Raw genomic sequence first — 25,741 nt, 5'->3', positions numbered from 1 at the left:
TGTCCCCTTCCAATAGATCATCCGTACACGCCCGCTTTATAACACCTACCCATAACCCCTTCTCATAGCCCATACTCAAATTCCTTGCTCATAGCTCCTACTCACAGCCCTTGCTCACAGCTCTTACCTAGGGCCATTTATCATAGGTTCTAAACACACGATCACTGCTCATAACACCTGCTTGCAGTCTTGCTCTAAGCTATTGCCCTCAACCCACCCTCAGACCCAGCAAACCCTATGTAAACGAGAGTCTGCATACAGCCTCCACATATAACTTAGTACAGAGCCTCTTTATACAACTGATTCACATAACCTCTGCATATTACTTGTGTATAAAGTCACTAAATTTAAATCTTCACACAGAACTGGAACCAAACGTCTCCTTACAGCTCTTTCTTATATGAACCACACCCACCTCCTACATAAACCTCAGCACTAATATACTGTTTACAATCTTAAACATACATCTCCTACATAAAGTCGTGATACACAATCTATCCACATAACGTTTATATACACACACACACACACACACACACACACACACACACACACACACACACACACACACACACACACACACACACACACACACACACACACACACACACACACACACACACACACACACACACACACACTATTGCATTATACATCTACTTATAGTCTCTGGACACACATATTTACACATAAAATCCCTACACAATAAATCATCAGAAAACATCAATATGTAACCCCTATTTATACAGACACACACACACACACACCCTGAACAAAAGCTCTATGCACACCTGAACAAAAGCTCTACACACCTCCTTAACAAAAGCTTTACACACACCCTGAAGAAAATATCTACACACACTTCCTGAACAAAAGCTGTACACACACACCACCTGAATAAAAGCTCTACACACACCTCTTGAACAAAAGCTCTACACACACCTCTTGAACAAAAGCTCTACACAACACCTCTACACACAAACCTTGCATACACTCACACATTTCCTTATTACATTAAAGTTTTTCACCAAACTTTTGTCTACAAACCTTGCCCAAAATTTCACCAACAGGTTTTACATTACACCATATACACAGCCCCTGCCTAAAACTTTGAACAAAGCCCTAACCTAACGCAACCTAACCTAACCTAACCTAACCTAACCTAACCTAACCTAACCTAACCTAACCTAACCACACCAGTAATCACCTTTATATCCATGTTGAAGATAAATAGCAATTATATCTAACTTTACAGTGTGTGTGTGTGTATATGTGTGTGTGTGTGTGTGTGTGTGTGTGTGTGTGTGTGTGTGTGTGTGTGTGTGTGTGTGTGTGTGTGTGTGTGTGTGTGTGTGTGTGTGTGTGTGTAATATCCCGTTTACCTTTGTATATAGTGTTCCAGGCATTTGGTGATGTAATTTTACTATGAGATGACAACTTTACTTCCCTACGCTTGAATTGCTTAACTCAGTACTATATATAAGTGCAGAGACTGAAAGAAATTAGAATTATATTTCACATTTTGTTGTCGTATGGTCTATATGGTTATCTGTCGTATGGTCTGTTGTTGTGTAGCTTTTACCAGAGAGAGAATGAAATTGACTATACTAATTCCCAGTTACCTCCTGCCCGTCCCTTAGGTCTGAAGACGATCGTGGGTGCTGTGATAGAGTCAGTGAAGAATCTACGAGATGTGATCATTCTGACTATATTTTCTCTCTCCGTTTTTGCCTTACTTGGACTCCAGATATATATGGGAGTATTGACCCAAAAGTGTATCAGAAAGTTTGATTTTACGAAAGAGAATTGGACACACGAAGATTACAACAACTTTATGAAGAATGAATGTAAGTAAAGCAGTGTGTTTACTAGTGATATGTGTTAACTCCCGATGTTATCTAGTACAGGTTGTAGCTATCCCTTTTTTACTGGCTCGATACTTTCATTTCATTTTTTTGTAAACATCAAATTAGCTTTAAGAATGAGATGGGTAATTAAATAGGAAATGAAGGTTTTTTTAATAAGTTGTTTTGCCAGTGGTCAAGGTATAGCCCCAGCCTACGCTAATCAGTGCTTGGAGAGTAAGTCCAAAAGGCAAAATGTGTACGCAAATAATGTCTCTGATGTATGCAGATATATAAAAAAAAAAGAGAAATTTGTGCACAGAAATATCAGCAAGTAATACAGATGCAGTTGGTTATGAAATTAAACCAAGAGAAAATTATTTGAAAATGTCCATGGGGGAGGTAGCATCATCGTGGTAAGTACAGCCTTGTTTACTTTCTTCATCTACCTTCAGTAACAGTAACAGTAACAGTACAGTACACGTTTTGCTCCTGTTCCCTTATTTTTCATACGCAAATTTTTATCTTATTTTAGCTTTCAGTAATATTGATATACATTGCGTTCTAAGATTTATTTATAAATTGCTGAGTCACTGACTAATGTGGACTGTTATAATACTTGCCAAATTTTCCTTATTATCCATATAACATGTTTATTATTATCTATGTGATGACGGACTGACTTCATTTAATTTTTTGCGTAACACACACACACACACACACACACACACACACACACACACACACACACACACACACACACACACACACACACACACACACACACACACACACACACACACACACACACACACACACACACACACATTCTATATATGTATGTATCCCATCAGACACGGTAAGTTGTATATAATTGATTCAGTGAAGATTTTGTGACTCTAACTGACTCATGTCATTAATTGTGACCCGACCTGACTCATACCTGACTCGGGTCATTACTTACCTGACTCGATTACCCTTACCTGACTCATACCACTATAACCTCACCTGACTCATACCACTATAACCTCACCTGACTCATACCACTATAACCTCACCTGACTCATACCACTATAACCTCACCTGACTCATACCACTATAACCTCACCTGACTCATACCACTATAACCTCACCTGACTCATACCACTATAACCTGACTCACCACTGAACCTCACCTACCACTATAACCACTAATACCTCACCTGACTCATACCACTATAACCTCACCTGACTCATACCACTATAACCTCACCTGACTCATACCACTATAACCTCACCTGACTCATACCACTATAACCTCACCTGACTCATACCACTATAACCTCACCTGACTCATACCAACTATAACCTCACCTGACTCATACCACTATAACCTCACCTGACTCATACCACTATAACCTCAGCTCATTACACTATAGTGACTCTACAGCTACCGCCAGTGTGATCCCATCTTACTGATAATATTGTGATCCCATGTGACTTTTCCTGTTGTTATCTCACCTGAGTTGTGCACCTGTATGTAACCCCTGCTCTCGTGGCCCCAGCTAACGTGTTGTACCAATGTGTCAAAGTAAAAAACCCCCACATGATTTGCACTGTTGTGAACCCATGTCCCCTGCTGTTGTGAACCCACTTGACGTATACTTATTTAACCTCTCTTGACATGAATTACTGTATTGTAAACCCGTGTGACTTGTGCCGTTAATTTAATTAGTAAACTTACATCATTTGTAACCATTGTTAGCTCACGTGATTTGTACCAATGTTAGTTACAATGTTTTTTTTGGTGATTGTAATCCTATATAATTTGTACCATAGTAACCTCCATGGTTTTAGTACTATATAACTTATATTGCTATAGGGTTACCTGGTATATATATACAAAATCTCATGACTCGAAACACGAAGTCCACCTGACTTGTGTCTAAATGCACACATATGACTTGTTACAGTAAGTTATGAATTATCATCATTTTTATCATAATAAAGCCACTAATATGCATCACAATGAGCTCAGGTCCTTCATACAGTGTGTCCATACGTTCTCAACCAGCTTTGTGTTCTCAACCAGCTTTACGTTCTCAACCAGCTTTATGGCCTCACACTTCTTGACTTCATAATGGTGAATAACAAACTTGCTCAAAAAATGTGTAGGGGTAACTTGGTCTCATCGTTAACCCATTTTATTATGTCATTACTAGTTTATTATTAAGAGTTAAAACTAGCAGATAATAGTAATTAACCAGATAGTTTCTTCGGGAGTGAGAATACTCTGAGTTACTCATTCATGATTTCATATGGTATTCATTGTGTTCTGGTAATAATTCAATGTTATTACTTCTCATTCATAAACTGTTGGTGAGGAGTTACTCATCTTTATAATGCCTTTCTTATTGAGAATTTATTATAAAGAGTTACCTTCCATGTTGACAGTTTCCCGTTAATGTGTCTCTTAGGTCGCCATATGGTGTTACTCTGCTGTCAACAGTTTTCTCTGCATGAGGATTTTAATTATCTCTCGAACAACACAAAAAGGCATTAGAAAAGTCAAAAGGACAACTGTAATATCTTCCTCCTACGTGTTAATTACGTCTTGTCGTGTACTGTACGAGTACCTCACATTCTTCAAAAACCTGTTGGGGTCATATATAACTCATAACCATTTTACTTTACCTTAATCGTGTTATGTTACAAGAGAGAACTTTAATATTTCATGACTTTTTCTAATTTTCTGAGGGTTCTATTTGGTATAAACTGCAACTAAATAAAGTAACGCGTAGTCCAGGTTATTATTTTTTTATCCTGTAGTTCAATTAACCAGAAACTTCATAGATAAGGCTTTAATTTGTACAAGACGCTATAATTATATAAATCCTTCTTTACATTTGGTACAGTAATTTTCTTTGAGTGATTGTATACTATTTTCAATATTGAGAGTTCTTTCAGTTAGAGTTATATTAATGGTGGATCAAATCTGACCCAAAAAGACTAAATGTTTACATATTTTAACAGACTAGAAGAGTTAAGATTGTTAGATTCGACCTTTTACTGTCGAACCTCATGAATCATTACCGCTTATATTCGACCTGTTACTGTCGAACCTCATGAATCATTACCGCTTATATTCGTCCTATAACTGTCGAACCTCATGAATCATTACCGCGATATTCGACCTATAACGCTTATATTCGACCTGTCGAACCTCATGAATCATTACCGCTTATATTCGACCTATAACTGTCGAACCTCATGAATCATTACCGCTTATATTCGACCAATAACTGTCGAACCTCATGAATCATTACCGCTTATATTCGACCTGTAACTGTCGAACTTCATGAATCATTACCGCTTATATTCGACCTGTTACTGTCGAACCTCATGAATCATTACTGCATAAGTTTTCCCTTTTTTTCCCTCAAATAAACATTGACATGTCTGCCCCCTGGACCTGAGAAGCTCTGTCATAGCCGAAGTTCTCAGTGTTTCAGCTATTCGCCCACCCTTGTGTTAGCATACTTCCACTTCAACATTCCTCTTAAGTGAAAAATAAAACACCAAGAAAGCATTACTCTTGGCGTTGGCTCATGTTGAATATTAAATTGTATGTACGGTACAATGTATGTGTTTTCAAGTATGGTGATATGATATTTTAGTTTTTATAATGAAAAGAAGATGTATTGAACTGTAATAATACGTTTAAATGTTAAAAAAATATACGTTGAACATATTGATAAACACTGAAATGCGTGAATGTTTTATGGGGAATTTTTGTTCATACATATGTGTTGTGGTTGAATGTGGGTGCGCCAAGTCCGTAGAGTTGCTAGAAAAATACCTTAATATTGTCCATTTTGCATAGTTTTATTCTGCCATAAGACAAAAAGAGAACCATTGTCATTGTATTGTCATCTTAACATTACTATATACAGTATCTATATTGAATAAACATTTAAGGTGCAAAAAACTAAATACTCAACATATGCCATCTGCCCGAGTATGCGATGGTCTGTAATAGTTCACAGTTTTAAGCAGCTAAGAGTCCCATTAATGTTTGCAATTAGTATAACCAGTGATAATTACCGAATATAGACCAGCGTTACACACTTTATTCTCTCCAGATGAACATAAGCAATCCAAGGACAACATAAATATTTTTCAGCACCAGGCTCCATAGTTGAAACATCTAGCAGTGATATTGGTAAGGGGTCCCATTGTGATGTTTGTCTAATTATGTATTTGTCACCATGATTCCTACCAAATAAATCAGAGTACAGTCTTCATATCTGAGGGTTGGTGACCACAGTTCTCTACTCTAAACGTTCTCGGGCTGTTTTGACCAATCCTCTAAGATTTTGTATCTCTCTCGGGGACCAAGTTTTTTATTTCATTCACCCATCCCAGTCTCTTCCTTCCCCTGGTCCTCCTACCCTCAACTTTGTCCATTAATATTTCTGTTATTATTCTCTCATCCATAATTATATGACCAAAATATCTTTTTTTTTTTTCATTTTCTGTACATTTTAAATATTTCTCTTGAAGATTTTGCTAATCTTAGTACTGCTTCATTTGTTTTCCTGTCAGTGTAAATTTTTCTTAACAATCATCTATAACACCACATTTCAAAGGCCTCCAACCTCTTTCTGGTGTCTGTTGAAAATGTCCACGCTTTTGACAATATTAATCCCGGGTTTGAGGAACCTTGAGTATACAGACAGATTAAGAAGAGTGAACTTGGATTCTCTTGAGAGACATAGAGTGAGGGATAATATGATCCAAGTGTTTAAATGAAAGATGAGGTTAAATGGCGGTGATTTAGTGAAGGTTCTTAAACCATCATATGAAACTCGAACACTTAGTAATACTTATAAATTATATAAAAAATAACAATTGGTCTGGGAATAGAGTTATGGATGAGTGGAACAAGTTAACGGGATACCAAACACCATTGGTGGGAAGCTTCAGACAAGGGTTGGTCATTTGTATGAGTGTCGACCTACTAAGATTTTCTTCATTATTTTTTTAGTTCCAAAATTAAGAAAATAATTGAGGTATTTAATTTTCAATTTTTGGTACAGTACTGAAATACAGCTTGTCAACTGCGAAAGGTGAGACTAGCCAACTAAACTTCCGACCCTCTTTCTTTACGATAACCATACAACCATATTTCTATTTGTTGGTAACCTGCCGCAACACTTCCAATTATAGGCCTTATGAACTGTAGATACTGAACATTACTTGGAATATAAGAACTAAACATACCAAATGAAATCTCACTTTATTAACGCAAATAAGTTATTCTAATAAGTAAAGAGATATTATGCCTTTTATATACGTTATTCCGTTATATGATATGAAAGATCTAATTTAGGATTTCTCAGGGTGCGCTACGGTGTTTGAAGATTAGACTAAGTTAGGTCTGTCAACACCAAACCTTAATATCCACCGTAGAAGTATGTATAAGCATAGACATATCTGCACTTTGTATTCTCCCAAATGTCTGTTGCGTTTTGTTCATCACTCTAAAATCAATTACTAAGAGGAGATCCTTTCTTTCCTTGATCAGTGTTATTAAGAAACGCCACTTCCTGCGCTGCCATTTCGCCCGTCACTGCTCATGCATGCAGCGCTTCAGGCATACCAACTGTTACCTTAATTGTGAGGTAGGGCTACTAACCACGCCGTATTTTAAGCATGAACTGGTGAATAAAGTGGGGCCCCAAAATAAGTTTTAAACATATGGCCGTTACTTCCTCTCTCCTTCTTTTTCTCTATCCTAGTTTATCTGTTCTCTGACTCTCCGATGTTTTAAAATGTAAGTTATTATCTACTGGCATAGCCATTCGATGTAATTTATCTTAATTTTCATTATAATTGTTAAAAAAGATATTAAGATGAAGAACTGCTCTCGCCACCTTTCTTCGCCACACATTCGGTGCCGTCATAACACCCCGGCAGATTGTTCCACGAGTTTACAATTTTCACTCCGAAAAACTTTACCCTGACAATTTTCTGAACTTGTGGCTTCTTCAACCTTAAGCTGTGAACCAGCTTTAGGTATGAACACTAGACTGAGTAATGTCCCCTGAGGTGTTGACAAACTTCTATTAAGTCACCCCTTGCCCGTCTATAGTATAAGGTAGGCAACTGTAGGTATTCCAATCTCTCTGGGTATCTGAGGTGTCGTCTGGTGGCCCTCTTTTGGCCATATTTAATCCATTGACAGTCTCTACTATATCTTGGGGACCAGACGGAGTGACATTTCTCCAAGCGGGGAAGCACCTCACTTTTGAGATGGTGACGAGCGGTTGACGATGAAATTAATAGCAAAATGTGAAGAAATGTTGTTGAATTTAGGAAGACTTGTAATATTCCCTTCTCCCGCCATTATGTCTCAGCCAATCAGCGGCAAGTGGGATGGACGTGTGAGCCAGGAAATTTTAAACGAATTACATTTCATGTAACGTTGTCCTTTAGATATGATAGTTTCTTGGTACTGTACATGGCGACAGTAGGCCAGGATTCCATTATTAAGATGGCGGTTACAACGGGATGAGTGATAAGGGAAGGAGGTCCAGCTGGCCTGTGAGACAATAAAAATCTGAGGCACAAGGAATAATAATATGCTCATTGAGTCAAAAGTTATCATCACCGACCAGAGGACGAGTATCCGTGTTGCTACGTGTTTCCCCCATACAGTAGTACACATATCTTAAAAAAAATATATGTAGATATTTGCGAGCAGCGACATACTGTATAATCTCGTAATCTGCTTGACAGCCACAACTGACAATGTTTAAACCATTTTGAGGAGCAGCGAGTTGTCTTATAACAATGAGAATCAGGTTGTGTTCTTTAATTTGCCATCCCCACTCAGAGGGAAGTAGGCAACGCCCCAGTTGTTGTTGGGCCCTGATGAATGCTGCTGAGAGCTGCTGCACTGGTAGGTGGAAGACTTTAAACAACTGTTTGTTTACATTCTTGCCATCAAGCGTTTGTATATGACATATCTGTATTTGTCCGATGTGGCAAACTCTTCAGCTCTTTACAGTTTTAGTATAAACTGTTCGCCAGCACTGGCTACATCACCATGGGTCCTGGCGGGGCGTGGAAATACACCCATATGCGACGGTGGATTTGTTTCCTCCTGTGTTAACTTTAATGCTTTCACTTTTTCTTGGCTATAAAGTACTGATGTGGTGCCATATCCTGTTAGCGCATCTGCTTATAAGAGGTGTTGTTTGGTACTCCCTGGTGCTTTTTTAAGTTGCTTTATTGTAGAGCATCTGTGGCCTGCTGCGGCAAAGTACTGTATGTGTACATGTTGTTGAACGAGTTACCAGTACAGCCAGAGGATCAACTCAACAACTACCACTGGAGGTCCCTGTGTCTTTCTGCCGTCTGGAGAGCTGTTGGTACTATCATTACCTCAGCTTTTGACTCCACCTGTTTCACAGTGTAATATTTTAGCGGACAGTTGAATTAATAATGTAAAGGTTAAAGTAATGTTGTTTCAATATTAGAAATGAAAATTATGGTAAGCAACAGGGAACAGCATTTATTAATCTAACAGACCTAATGAAAAGTGGTTGAATGTGGGCGCGCCAAGTCCGTAGACTTGCTAGGGACATTAACTTCAATTTGAGAAAAAGGCTTCTGAAAGATTATATATGTATGGGACAGAAGCGTGGACACCTTGAGCTGACACCAGAAAGAGGCTAGAGGCCTTTGAAATGTGGTGCTATAGATGAATGTTAAGAATAAGTTACACTGACAGGAAAACAAATAAGGTTAGCAAAAACTTCAAAACACTTGATATGTACATAAAAAGAATGCGATACTTTGGTCATATAATTATTGAGGGGATAATAACAGATTAACAGAAATATTAATGGACAACGTTGAAGGTAGAAGGGCCAGGAGAACGCAGACACTGGGATGGAGCAAGAAATTTAGAAACTGGATAACTGAATCCCCAGAGATATGCGAAACCTTAGAGGATTAGTAAAAACAGCCCGAGAACGTTTAGAGTGGAGGACTGTGGTCACCAACCCTCAGATATGACGACGGTACTCTGAATGATATGACACGCTTAATATGTTTCTATATATATATATATATATATATATATATATATATATATATATATATATATATATATATATATATATATATATATATATATATATATATATATATATATATATATTAGTGATGTGTCATAGTTGTCAGGTTTCCAAGCTCCGCAGTTGCGGTTGTTTGGTTTAACTCTAAACTGTGTGAACTTGTCAACTTATCTTCCCATGATTTTCCCCTGTGAAAAGACATAATTTCAAGCAACATATTACTCTGCTTTAGTGTACTCAAATGTATTAAGCTAAAGGATTAGATTTTTATTTCTCGTGCAAATTATGAGATGTTTGTACTCAAATTAGTTGTTATCTTGCAAGGATCCCAGCAAGGCAAGATATATTCTGTGAAGTCAAATCTGTGACATTTTAGAAGAGAAAAACTTTAAGCCTAAACCAAATTCATCCTGTAAAATCTTGATCACCGCCCCCCCCCCCCTCCTTTGCTGGCTGGGAGGAGGGGGTGGTGCAGGTCAGGGACTCAGGATTATACAATACAGGGAATTTAAGATTTTCTCTTATAAAATGTTACTAACTTGAATTGGCAAAATATAACTTGCGTTGCTGGATTTTTTGCAAGATAACAGCTAATTTGAGTGCACATTAACATAGTCATGTTTTGCCCCAAATTATGACTTTTAATGGGAGGCCAGAGGTTTATGCTCATCAGATCGTCCAATACTACTACTTATTTACACTCCATGTGTGAAAAAGGTCACAAATGGTGACCTGTAATTAAGCAAGTTACTCAAGATTTATCACTGTACAGATCTAAAAACATTGTTCACTGTATCTATCAACACAGTGGTTAGAGGACCCCACTGACCAATGAATTTCACAAACTCAACAACCACGTGGGTTCGTGGTTGTTGAGGGTGTGACGTTTATGATAATTTATGACAGTTGCCCCGCTCAGTATAAACGGCTTTTTTAGAGAACATGGCAGTCAAAACGCTGAGGATATACAACAGAGATGATAAAAGTTACATAGTTGGGGAGCGGGTCACTTGTTTGACAGAAGCCTTCTCCACAAAACTAATAAGAAACATGGAGCAAACAAACACATTAGTTTTAGATCTCGTAGTATTTATAGTGGCTAAAGGCGGCCGGTCATGTGCTTAGTTGATGGTGGAGCCTCTGACTACACACAATCTGCACCCATCACTGGTCTTGACGGGTGATGTGTGCGTGTGTGTGTGTGTGTGTTACAGTAGATAGGGATAATTTCGTAATAGCGATAACTTTTATGAATCTATTATTCTGGGAAATTTTTCAATGGCCATATACGATCAAGCAAATCATCAAAATACATATACTTCACATAACTATAATGTTTTTGTTTTTTTTACATCTTTTAACACTTGTGATGGAGGTGTGGCAGGGGATAAGTGGGTCTAATGTTACTGACCTGACCTAATGCAATGTCAGGTCCACCCATTGTATATATAACTCTTACATTTGCGGTGAAGATGGAGGGAGGATTAGTGGTCTCATATTATACTGACTTCTTGATGCAATTTTCAGGTCACCCTTTATCGGGGTGGAGGATCAGAGAAAAAAGCACTTGATTGTCAGAGTGAAAGAACGTCACAATCACTAAACAGAGTACAATGTGAACTTTAGTGATGTCCTTTCACTGTTAGATTTTTTACCAATAAACATTGAGCTCCATTTCTTACACACTTGTAACTAAGAAGAAACAATAACTGGATTGTAAGTTCACCGGATGGCCATATGGCGGCGTTTGGGTAGTTCACGCCTCAGCCGATTTGGCATGTCGTTAATGCGAGTTTGTTAACATTGCAAATAGGGAAGTGGTCGTAATATGTCAACATTGTTAATGCGAATTATCGTAGATTGGTATATCGTAGATTGGGATATAAATAGAGGTTTACCTGTAAATGAATAGCTACTGTAGGCATAATTTAGCATTCATATGATGGTAAATGCCGTCATACTCGTAAATGAAACTGTAAAATGTATCACAGTTAAGCTTTAAAAAACAACTGATGCTTTTGGCCAAATAGAGACAAATTTTGGTTTTTATTGCCACAACATAATGAAAATCAATTCGTATATGGTAAAATTTATTCTGTTTTATATAAAATGTCATTACTATTATCAGATAGCCAAACTATACATAAAGAATGCAACGTTAGGTTAAGTTTTCTATTAAACTATCATTTTTATTTATTATGCTGATGTATATGATCGTCTATGGCCATTCAGAAGTTTACAAAGGAAATCAATACGTGAAGTTATCGTTATTTGGTGATTACCCCGATTTTAAGTAAATAGTTCAGTATCTTTACATTAAGTGTTCAATGTTTCTTTCCTGGAATCTGTTCGATGCTTGATTGTTTTCTTTACCCGCTGGGGACTTTTCCATATCTCGGGCCGTCCTTAGCACACCCGAGCCTATATATGACCTCACAGTGTAGGATCGAGGGACAATGGATGTGTATTTAAAGACTACTGGTGACTGGGGAAGACGACAAATATAAGTGGGTGGCTGTATGGAGTCCAGAAGACGTACAGTGTTTGTGTACCGTGATAAAGGCAGAATAATTGTCCATTATACTGTACATCCTAAGAGACTGACACGGACTAACTTTACAAATGGTGGGATGACTGTTTATTTCAGACCCCAGGTGACTGACACTGACTGACTTTACAAATGGTGGGATGGCTGTTTATTTCAGACCCCAGGAGACTGACACTGACTGACTTTACAAATGGTGGGATGACTGTTTATTTCAGACCCCAGGTGACTGACACTAACTGAGTGACTGGCTGTGCTAAAACTGGGAAGGCTGTTCACTTATATTTCTTTGTAATCATGGCTTTCCATATAACTGTACCGTTAGAGCTGCACTAGCTGTACCCTCATTCTGTACCCATCCCTAGTAGCGTTTTGTAATACAATGAATCCTATCTGTAATCTTCATTGTCTTACTGATTATACATTAACTTGATTTTGTATTTACCACAACTACAGTACATGCTGTATCCTATCCCTTTACTGTAATAAACCTGTAGAATTATTATACCAACTGTATTATCTGTGTACTATGCCTCGATTATGTACTTTACCTTGAATTTTGTACTGTATCCCATTTATCCACTGTAATCTGGTAGTTAATTTTACCACTGTAGTATATCGTATCCAAATACTATCACCTAGCTTCTTACTATATCCTGGTTGTGTACTATATCCTGGTTATGTACTGTATTGTAGCAGTGTACTGTATTCTGGTTGTGTACTACATCCTGGTTGTGTAGTATATCCTAGTTGTGTACTGTATTCTGGTTGTGTACTATATCCTGGTTGTGTACTATATCCTGGTTATATACATTGTACTCTACCCTTGATTACTTACTGTACCCTGTTAAAGTGTTTATATACTTTACCAATTGCACCTGTTTGTGACCTGTACATCGGCTGATAAGTATAGGTTTTATACAGTATAGTGATGCAAACAGGTAGGGGGGGGTCCTAGTACTACAGCCTTCAACACGGAACATCACACTAAAAAAAAATAATCTAGTTTTGGTAAGTCGTGGGGAATCTAGTGCACCTAGTGATCTGTTATAAGAACTTTTTACGCAAAGGTCAATTATAATCTCGTTTTTCTTCCTTTATTGTTATTGTTACTTTTCCATAAACGGATAAAAACGTAACTGTGGTATTTGGGCGTAAAAACTGTTTCGATGAATAAGCCCCCGGTAAATCTTGTTTCTGTACCACGAGGCCCCAGTAGTTTGTATTTTATTTAAAAGCTATTAACAAGATGCTTAAAGTTGCTTCAGTAAGGTTCGAGTTCAATTTGTTTTTTAACTTCTGAATATGACATAACTCTATATCCTAATTAAGAAATGTAATGCATTTTAAAACTACTAAGTTAATAATTCACCATAGGCATACAGCCACATTGACAGCTGGACGGTCACTAAGCAGAGACCACCACACCAGCGACATGCCACTGATCTGGGCACGAGTACTCTCACCGGTGTGTGCCATGACGCCTCTTATTAGAATTAGGTACTTTTTGTGAAATCCTGAATCGGATTCTATAAGTAATTAACAGTAATTTAATAGATGTTCTTATGTTAGGTAAGAGTATAAAAGGAGTTGAAATTTGTAAGACGTGTTATATTTGTAGGACATACTGTGGATGGTAGCCGTCCTCTAGTGACTCACTGTGTGGGTGGTAGCCGTCCTCTAGTGACTCACTGGATTAGAACAAAATGTTTGGCGATTTTTCTTGTCATTTTGTAAAATTAATTTTGAAAGACCGATTCCGTGTTTTATATTTATTTGCGTGATAATACACTATCTGTATGAGGCATAAACCTCTGACTGTCAATTAGCGAAGTAATATTCCTTTGTAGTTAACTCTTCTATCTGGCTCACCCTAACAGCTACTGACTAATGAAAATATAAACATAATATAACTGAATACCAGTGAAGGATGAAGATCTGTGTAATTATAAGATGGAAGCTCTGACGTGACTCCTCTTATAAACACGTGCAAATGTACTTCAGAAGTACAGTATAACATAATATTACACGTTACTTCCTCAGTCTCTGAGAATAAGTAATTCAGCAGAAGTAAGAGGAAGTTTATTTTGTAACTTGTGGTTATGAAACCTGTAAAAAAAAATCCAGCTATCTTTTCCAGTTTACGTTATCCGCCGGCTTTGAATAAAAACAGTGAAAACCAGATTCTTGGGGGGGGTGATAAAGTGCCCATCGATACGCCCACTTACGCCAGCCCATATACACAAGTACGCCAGCCCACGGCCACCCACGGTACCCTGGACGAGGGGAAATCTACCCAATTAAAAAGTGTCACCGTCTGGTGGGCACAGTCAAGGTAGTCCCTGAAATCCTTCCCTAGTCCATGTGATGGTTAGTCCAGTTATGGAGAGCTATAAATTGTCCCAGGCAGGTTCTTGGGTTCTTCCCTTCCCTAACCATTCTCAAAACAAATAGGATAGGCCCTATGGAATCACACAGCCTAGTTAACCACTTAAAGGTCACCATGGATGGGCGTAAAGATTAGGTATGTATAAGCGGGCGTTTTCCTTAAAAGTGTATTAACACAAAAAAATTGTCAAACTACACAAAAATAGCGTTAATAATGTAGCCTTACGATAATAACTCTTCTTTAACCTTTATGAATATGACAGGAGTCCCCCATAACCACTCTTACTTGTGTTTCTCCTCTGTGGCGACTGTGCAAAGTCTAATATCTAAATTACCTTGAAGCAGAACTTGTAAGTGTGATATGTACTCCGGGTATACCAAATTTCTTTCTGTATCTAGCTGTAATCTGCATTTTAACTGTAGCTGTTCTTTGTAGTGTATTCAGGCTATGACGTGAATGTTTACTGCATCCTTCTGTGTACTGTACCCTGATTCCATACTATACCATATATGTCTATTGTACCCGAGCTGAGTACTCTAACAGTAAACTGTACCCTGGTTTTATATTGTACCTTAAATTGTAATGTATCCAAACTATGTATTCTGCCTTGGTTTAATCCTATTTCCTGCTCTATGCTGTACCCTACACTGTATACTGTAATTTGATTGTTTACGTATTATAAGTGTGCGAAATACTATACATTTATTGTACACTGTAACTTAATGCTGTGTACTTTACTAAGATAGTGGAACGTACCAAACAGTAAAGACTATATACAGGCTATGTACTTTACCCTGCTTATACTGTAAGAGACTCTTGTACCCCGGCTCTGTATTGTACTCTAACGATACTGTAAAATACATTGTGTTTTGTAACCACCTATATACTGGAACTTGACTGTAATGTACACAACGTTTATGTCCGGGTTCTGTAATTTACCTTAACTGTAATGTTTCCAGCGTTGTTCCTCCGTTATTATATGTACCCCCGAATATGATGTACCTGTCACTGTACTGTACCTGACACTGTAGTGTACCTGATACTGTACTGTACCTGACACGGTGCTGTACCTGTCACTGTACTGTACCTGACACGGTGCGATACCAGTCACTGTACTTTATCTGCCACTGTACTGTACCTGTCATTGTACTGTACCTGACACTGTACTGCACCTGTCACTGTACTGTACCGGACACTATACTGTATCTGCCACTGTACTGTACCTGTCACTGTAGTGTACCTGACACTGCACTGTACCTCACACTGTACTGTACCTGACACTGTATTGTACCTGACACCGTACTGTACCTGTCACTGTACTGTACCTGACACTCTACTGTATCTGCCACTGTACTGTACCTGCCACTGTACTGTACCTGACACTGTACTGTACCTGACAGTATATTGTACTTGACACTGTATTGTATCTGTCACTATACTGTACCTGACACTGTACTGCACCTGACATTGGACTGTACCTGACATTGTACTGTACCTGACAATGCACTCTACCTAACACTGTACTGTACCTGACACTGTACTGTACCTGACACTACTGTACCTGGCACTGCACTGTACCTGACACTGTACTGTACCTGCCACGGTACTGTACCTGACACTGTACTGTAGCTTTCACGGTACTGTACCTGACACGGTACTGTACCTGGCACTGCACTGTACCTGACACTGCATTCTACCTGACACCTTATTGTACATGCCACTGTGTACTGGACCTGACACTGTACTGTACCTGATACTGTACTGTACCTGCCACTGCACTGTACCTAACATTGTACTGTGCCTGACACTGTACTCTACCTCGCACTGTACTGTACCTGACATTGTACTGTACCTGACACTACTGTACCTGACACTGTACTATACCTGACACTAAACTGTATCTGGCACTGTACTCTACCTGACACTGTACTCTACCTGACACTGTACTCTACCTGACACTGCATTGTACCTGACTCTGTACTGTTCCTGACACTGTACTGCACCTGACACTGTACTGTACCTGACTTTTCTCTACCTGACTCTGTACTGTACCTGCCACAGTATTGTTCCTGCCACTGTACTGCACCTGACTCTGTGCTGTTCCTGACCCTTGTGGACCTGACACTGTACTGTACCTGACACTGTACTGTACCTGGCACTGTACTGTACCTGCACTGCACTGTACCTGCACTGTACTCTACCTGACACCATGTACTGTACAGGGACTCTGTACTGTTCCTGACACTGTGTGTTGTACCTCACACTGTACTACACTTGACACAGTACTGGTCCCGATAGAGTACTGTACCTAGCACTTTGTACTGTACCTGACACTATACTGTACCTGTACTGTACTGTACCTGTACTGTACTGTACCTGACAATGTGTTTTGTACTTCACACTGTACTGCTCCTTATGTTGTGCTGTACGTAACAAACACTGCACTCTCCCTGACACTATTTATTCTACCTGTCACTATACTGCACCTGTACTGTACTGTACCTGTACTGTACTGTACCTGTACTGTACTGTACCTGACACTGAACTGTACCTGACACTGCACCGTACCTAACCCTGTATTGTACCTGATACTGTACTGTACCTGACACTGTACTGTACCTGACACTGTACTGTACCTGCACTGTACTGTACTTGATCCTGTACTTTATCTGACCATGTACTGTGCCTGATACTGTACTGTATCTGACACTGTTCTCTACCTCATACTGTACTGCACCTGACACCGTACTGTATCTGGCACTGTACCGAACCTGTCACCTTACTGTAAGAGACACTGTACTGTATTTACCACTATACTGTACCTGACACTGTACTGCACATGACACTGCACTGTACCTGACACTGTGCTGTACCTGACACTATACTGTACCTGACACTAATGTACCTGACACTCTACTGTACCTGACACTCTACTGTACCTGACAATGCACTGTACTTGACACTGCAATGTACCTGACACTGTACTGTATCTGACACTGTACTGTACCTGACACCATACTGTACCTGACACTACTGTACCTGTCACTCTACTGTACCTGACACTCTACTGTACCTGACATTGCACTGTACTGTACCTGACATTGCACTGTAATTGACACTGTACTGTATCTGACACTGTACTGTATCTGACACTGTACAGTACCTGACACTGTACTGTACCTGACACTGTACTGTACCTGACATTGTACTGTACCTGACACTGTACTGTACCACACTGTACACCCTGACACTGTACATGCCACTGTGTACTGTACCTGACACTGTAATGACACTGTGTACTGTACCTGACTGTACTTACACTGTACTGTACCTGACACTGTACTGTACACTGACACCTGACACTACTGTACCTGACACTGTATTGTGCATGACACTGTGTACTGTACCTGACACTGTACTGTACTTAACACTGTACTGTACCTGACACTGTACTGTACCTGACACTGTACTCTACTTAACACTGTACTGTACTTAACACTGTACTGTACCTGACACTGTACTGTACCTGACACTGTATTGTGCATGACACTGTGTACTGTACCTGACACTGTACTGTACTTAACACTGTACTGTACTGTACTCTACTTAATACTGTACTGTACTTAACACTGTACTGTACCTGACACTGTACTGTACCTGACACTGTATTGTGCATGACACTGTGTACTGTACCTGAGACTGTACTGTACTTAACACTGTACTGTACCTGACACTGTACTGTACCTGACACTGTACTCTACTTAACACTGTACTGTACTTAACACTGTACTGTACCTGACACTGTACTGTACCTGACACTGCATTGTACATGCCACTGTTTACTGTACCTGACACTGTACTGTACCTGACACTGTGCACTGTACCCGACACTGCTCTATCTGACAATGCACTGCACCTGACACTGTATAAAGTAACTGGCACTGAGCAATGTACCTGACACTGTGCACTGTACCCTATATTGTGCACTGTACCCTACACTGCACTGTACTCGACTCTGTGCACTATACCTGACACTGTGCACTGTACCCGACACTGCTCTATCTGACAATGCACTGCACCTGACACTGTATAAAGTAACTGGCACTGAGCAATGTACCTGACACTGTGCACTGTCCCCTATATTGTGCACTGTACCCTACACTGCACTGTACTCGACTCTGTGCACTATACCTGACATTGTGCACTGTACCGACACTGCAATATCTGACACTGCACTGTACTTGACACTGTATACTGTACCTGACACTGAGCACTGTACCTGACACTGTATTGTACCTGACGCTGTACTGTACCTGACACTGTACTGTACCTGACACAGTACTCTAACTGACATTGCACTTTACCTGACACTATACTGTACCTGACACTGTACTTTACCTGACACTGTGCCCAGTACATGACACTGTACTGTATTTAACAGTGTGCACAGTACCTGACACTGTGCTTTGGACTATAGTTGTGTACTGTTTGTAACTCCTCAATGGTCGAGCATTGTACGGCGGACTATCCCTAAGATCGCTGACTAAAGAATTAACTATCTCAAGAACATCACTGGACAGTCCACACGTACAGAGACTATACCATGGTGTTTGACCTTGTACTAGAAATGGACTCTGAAGGTTAGATTACCGTGGACTGTAGGTCGCCGATATAAGCGAACACTGAACCTGGTCAAGACTGTATCCTGGGTAATGATCTGTTATAAAGACAAGGCCACACCATGGAAGATGGACTGTCTCTACAGCTATACCTTGGAGGGACGACTGTCTCTACAGCTATACCTTGGAGGGACGACTGTCTGTACAGCTATACCTTGGAGGGACGACTGTCTGTACAGCTATACCTTGGAGGGACGACTGTCTCTACAGCTATACCTTGGAGGGACGACTGTCTCTACAGCTATACCTTGGAGGGACGACTGTCTCTACAGCTATACCTTGGAGGGACGACTGTCTCTACAGCTATACCATGGAGGGACGACTGTCTCTACTGTGTCTCTACAGCTATACCTTGGAGGGACGACTGTCTCTACAGCTATACCTTGGAGGGACGACTGTCTCACAGCTATACCTTGGAGGGACGACTGTCTCTCCAGCTATACCTTGAGGACGACTGTCTCTACAGCTATGCCTTGAGGACGACTGTCTCTACAGCTATACGAGGACGACTGTCTCTACAGCTATACCTGGAGGGACGACTGTCTCAGCTATACCTTGGAGGGACGACTGTCTCTACAGCTATACCTTGGAGGGACGACTGTCTCTGGCTATACCTTGGAAGGACGACTGTCTCTACAGCTATGCCTTGGAGGGACGACTGTCTCTACAGCTATCCCATGGAGGGACGACTGTCTCTACAGCGATAACTTGGAGGGACGACTGTCTCTACAGCTATACCTTGGAGGGACGACTGTCGCTACAGCTATACCTTGGAGAGACGACCGTCTCTACAACTATCCCATGGAGGGACGACTGTCTCTACAGCGATAACTTGGAGGGACGACTGTCTCTACAGCTATACCATGGAGGGACGACTGTCTCTACAGCTATACCATGGAGGGACGACTGTCTCTGCAGTTATACCATGGAGGGACGACTGTCTCTACAGCTATACCTTGGAGGGACGACTGTCTCTACAGCTATACCATGGAGGGACGACTGTCTCTGCAGTTATACCATGGAGGGACGACTGTCTCTACAGCTATACCTTGGAGGACGACTGTCTCTACAGCTATCCTTTGGAGACGACTGTCTCTACAGGGAGGACGACTGTCTCTGCAGTTATACCATGGAGGGACGACTGTCTCTACAGCTATGCCTTGGAGGAAGACTGTCTCTACAGCTATCCCATGGAGGGACGACTGTCTCTACAGCGATAACTTGAGGACGACTGTCTCTACAGTTGCACCTTGGAGGACGACTGTTTCTACAGCTATACCTTGGAGGGACGACTGTCTCTGCAGCGATAACTTGGAGGACGACTGTCTCTACAGCTATACCATGGAGGGACGACTGTCTCTGCAGTTATACCATGGAGGACGACTGTCTCTACAGCTATACCTTGGAGACGACCGTCTCTACAGCTATCCCATGGAGGACGACTGTCTCTACAGCGATAACTTGGAGGGACGACTGTCTCTACAGCTATACCACGGAGGACGACTGTCTCTACATATACCTTGGAGAGACGACTGTCTCTACAGCTATCCCATGAGGGACGACTGTCTCTACAGCGATAACTTGGAGGGACGACTGTCTCTACAGTTGCACCTTGGAGGACGACTGTCTCTACAGCTATACCATGGAGGGACTACAGCTATACCTTGGAGAGACGACTGTCTCTACAGCTATACCTTGAGGGACGACTGTCTCTACAGCTATACCCGACTGGAGGACGACGACTGTCTCTACAGCTATACCTTGGATGGACGACTGTCTCTACAGCTATATCATGGAGGGACGACTGTCTCTACAGCTATACCTCGGAGAGACGACTGTCTCTACAGCTATACCTTGGAGGGACGACTGTCTCTACAGCTATACCTTGGAGGGACGACTGTCTCTACAGCTATACCTTGGAGGGACGACTGTCTCTACAGCTATACCTTGGAGAGACGTCCGTCTCTACAGCTATACCTTGGAGGGACGACTGTCTCTACAGATATACCATGGAGGGACGACTGTCTCTACAGCTATATCTTGGAGGGACGACTGTCTCTACAGCTATACCTTGGAGGGACGACTGTCTCTACAGCTATACCATGGAGGGACGACTGTCTGTAAGACTAAGCTCTGTAACGGTATATCCATTGGGCTCTAACCTGACTCTAGTATTGTAACTTGATCTCTGAACTGTTCTCTGGACGATAGGCAACATTTAGAACTGTACCTAAGACAATGATCAGACCCTCTGACTTTTCCCTGAATTGTGGTTTTTCCCTCGATCTTGACTAGACTGTAACCTGGACTATGGACTGTAACCTGGACTGTGGATTGTCCCTAGGACTGTAAACTGGACTGTGAACGGTCCCTAGGACTGTACCTTACCCACATGACAAGAGAGGTGTTGCTTTCTTACATTTGCAGCATGTTATAGGTGTTGTCGGAGAGCGGTGTTGGTGGTGGCGGGGAGCAGCCTGGGACGTCGACATCACGCAGGTTTACCCAGTAAACATGCCAGCCTCTGCTTCCCAGTTGTCTGCATGAAGCTAGAGCAATTTTGATGGATTTTAACTTCTCCCTAGCAGAGTTCCATCCACAGAATTATATTTTTGAGATGTATATATCCATTACTACAATATTTTTGCCGGGTATATAGAAATTAACGCCGATTGTTGATCTCCAAGGCTGCCCAGACTGCTAGAGTAGGTAGTTGACGTTGTGTAGGTAGTTAAGTAGCCCTGGTAGTTAGGTAGTCCTGGGCAGCCTAGCATGACGTACCTGACTAACAGTTTAGCCTCGATGCTCTGAACACCTCATGCTCCTTGGATCCTGGCCACCCTTTTATTATCCTCTCCCCAAGGTCAGATAAATACATGCATTTTTGAACCGCTGAATCGACTTTTCCGCCAAACCCCAACTTTCCTTTTGAAGCTGGCGGACGATGTTGGTGTCAGCGGAATTTAGTGTGTTTCCCTGGCCCTGTCCATATTGATATGGCCAAATCTTCAGGCGTAACACTTAAAAAAAAAAAGCCATTTGAGATTTTTGAGCTCTTAATTCTAACCAAGGGTTGATTTTTCTTCTCCTGTTTTTCCAGCCAATTGGTACTTGGAGGCTGGCAATAAGCCCTTATGCGGCAACAGTAGTGGTGCAGGGTAAGCTCTCAGATTTTTTCTTTTTTTTTCTTTTTTTTTTTTGGCTAAAATTTACCTGAGCCACTTTTGTCTACATGCTGTTTCTTTTGATGCACCGATCATCATATTTTTGCTTATGATTTGGTTTAACCTGCTACCTGTGTTGACGCACTGGATACAGCATTTTTTTGCATATTGTCTGTACACCTGATGCCAGTGACTACGATTTCAATTATCTCGCTCCAGTAAGGCCAATTTTCTCTCAGTTTAAAATAGGAAGAAAACCTTAATGAAGCAGTACCTTAGAGATCGTAGTTGCTCTCACCCCTTTGGTTAATTTGCTTTAATATGTGTCCTCAGAAAAATAAATCATTAAATCATCTTGGCCATCCGGTACCACCTTAGTCTCAAGGATCTTGATCAGTTCGCCGGCCAGTTACTTCGCTTGCTCAACATATTAGCAAGTACTGTTAATGCCTATGCATTGTTAATTTCATTTATTGTGATACTGATCTCCAAATTTTCTCAAATGAGTTAGTGTTAAAGAATGTGAGAGAGAAAGACAGACCAACAGAGAACGTTTGCATAAAAGAAACACAATGTACAGTATGTATATATATATATCTATACACACCTTCTTGGGGTAATTGAGACATAATGTTAAATTCCAACAAATTCTTTTGAGTTGGACAATATACAGAGAATATAATGTAGATAAATATGAGACGAGATAATAAAGTATGATATTAGCACTAACTCTATCGAACTAATTATACTTAACCTGACAGAGGTAAAATTTAGATGTTTTAGCAGTGAGAAAGATATCTTAAATATTAGTCAATCTTACCTTATATGCTCTAATATCCAAGAAGTCATAACGTTAAATAATTTAATCGATCTCATATCACAATCAGCCCGCTTCGTTTTAAGGCTTTTTCGGACTGTCATAGCTAATGCCTTGAAAATACCTTTGACTTTAATGCTCGTTGAAGGAGGAGGAATTCTTGCTTCCATTGGCCGGTTTCATGTACAGTAAAGTAGTTTTATATTTTTTGTGCCTTGAAGGTGTCGTGTGTTTGGGACATATTTATGATCGTTTTATAGACTTGAACCATTTATTACAGTTAGGTCGATATGCTGTAGCTGCTGCCTCAGGTGTTAGTTGGGTATCTCTTAAGAGCATGGATTGTGACGTGAAAATAAAGCGGTGTTACTCCCTATGTGTTTAATATTGTTAGGGAACTTACAATCTTCTAGACATGAACAATTAGGAATATGTTGGTACTCCGGAGTTGGGTTATATTGCGATAGCTTTTGTTTGTCGTGACGAGATCCTTGTATTTCATGTTATTACAGAATATTGCTAGTTTGGCTTGGCGTATGTTCTTGGTAGTCTGTGTACAAGATGACAAAAGAACATTGTAAGAACAAAAATGTGGGAAATCTCATCATGATAAACAAAACTACTGTAGTAAAAATTCTTAATGACGCCATTGTCATTTATGAATTTACCTGTCAAGAAGGATGTTGTAAACTCCTCAACACACACCACCACCAGCTTACTTAACCACAACTCATAAAACAGCAGAAAGCAAACCAAACTGGAGGCAAAAATTCAGGATTGACCTTCTCAGCCACTAAAATTATATCTGATTCTTCAAAATTTATTAGACATATTCAATACATCAAACATCTCCGATTAAGCCTTAAAAAAAACAATTAAAATTTTTGCCCAATAGGGAAACTTTGTTTTTATTCCTGTAACTCAATGGAAATTAATTAATTTTCTGGTCAAATTTGCCCTGATTCATTTAAGGCATCGTCTACTATCATATTATAGCAAAATTATACCTAAGAATAAAAGGTAAGGTTAAGCTTAACTTAGGTTAGGTTAGGGTTTGCCCACCCTGGCCCAGGTCAATTACCCACATCAGGGCCTGGGGGTGAAAATATAATAATAATAATAATAATAATAATAATAATAATAATAATAATAATAATAATAATAATAATAATAATAATAATAATAATAATAATAATAATAATAATAATAATAATAAAGAGCCATAAATAAAAAAAATCAATAGTGAGAACCAATATATGTATGTTGTGTTGTCAATAGTAAGAGAAACAATTGAGACCCTGCAAATGTGTGTAAATGAGGCAGAAAGTCAGAGCAGCAACCTGGGACTTGGTCACATATGGCATCAGGGTCCACCATAGAGATCTTCTGATTAAGCCTTAAAACGTAACTGACGCTTTTTGGTCAAACAGGAAATTTATATAAACTAATTTTGTCTTTCACTTAAAAAGTCATTTACTATCATAACACTTGAGCTATACAATATACCTAATTTAGGTCGGATTATATCATGTTAGGTCACGTTAGGCAGGTTAGAAAGTATGCTGTTCATCTCTACATACAAATTAAAGTTACGAAAGAAAAGAAATACGCGGAAAAATATTGTTATTTCTCAATTATCCCTCTTTATCGTGACACACACACACACACACACACACACACACACACACACACACACACACAATGAGAGCTAAATAAACAGTTTCTTTGCTATATAAGAGATGCATCTTCACTTACCGAATTCAGTTTCTGGTGTAGGAGGTTAGGTTCAGTACTTCCTGCAGAAAGACATACAGTACAGTATGTAATCCTCACCCCACACAACATGGTCGCACAGTGGGAATTCATCCGAAGCTTTAAAAGATGAAACCCACAAAATATTTCTTGTAATATAATGTCATTAAAAGATAGTGCTGACTGTATTAATGTTATATTTCCTATTGTAAAAAATTTTTCTTAATTAACCCTCATTATATAATAGACGCTGCTGTCGGTAGTTGCCAATGAATTAGTCGATAATCTAAATATTTACAAGTGATTCCAAATAACCATCTTGTTGCAAATTCTCTCATACTTCAGGATCTTAAAACCCTGTCGTAATTTTCTGTGATTCGTCGAGCAAATATTTCATCCGTGGTAAATCCAAGACAAAGTGGTAC

General features: G+C 39.9%; 1 protein-coding gene across 14 annotated transcripts in view; it reads left to right on the top strand.

The window, feature by feature from the left end:
- The window catches only part of LOC121854140 (sodium channel protein para-like), a 168,912-nt gene that overhangs the window by 50,409 nt on the left and 92,762 nt on the right, over nt 1-25,741 (top strand). For 13 of the 14 annotated variants that reach the window (XM_042348544.1, XM_042348543.1, XM_042348542.1 and 10 more), the window contains exons 8-9: nt 1,641-1,847; nt 22,684-22,741. In XM_042348544.1, the coding sequence (XP_042204478.1) occupies nt 1,641-1,847; nt 22,684-22,741 (265 nt within the window). Of the gene's footprint in view, nt 1-1,640; nt 1,848-22,683; nt 22,742-25,741 lie in introns of those variants that run through there. The other variant, XM_042348545.1, reaches the window with a different exon arrangement.

Source organism: Homarus americanus, unplaced genomic scaffold, assembly GCF_018991925.1.
Source record: "Homarus americanus isolate GMGI-L3 unplaced genomic scaffold, GMGI_Hamer_2.0 scaffold24277, whole genome shotgun sequence".
Taxonomy (NCBI): domain Eukaryota; kingdom Metazoa; phylum Arthropoda; class Malacostraca; order Decapoda; family Nephropidae; genus Homarus; species Homarus americanus.
The sequence above is the reverse complement of the archived record's forward strand: the minus strand, read 5'-3'. Positions and strand labels throughout refer to the sequence as shown.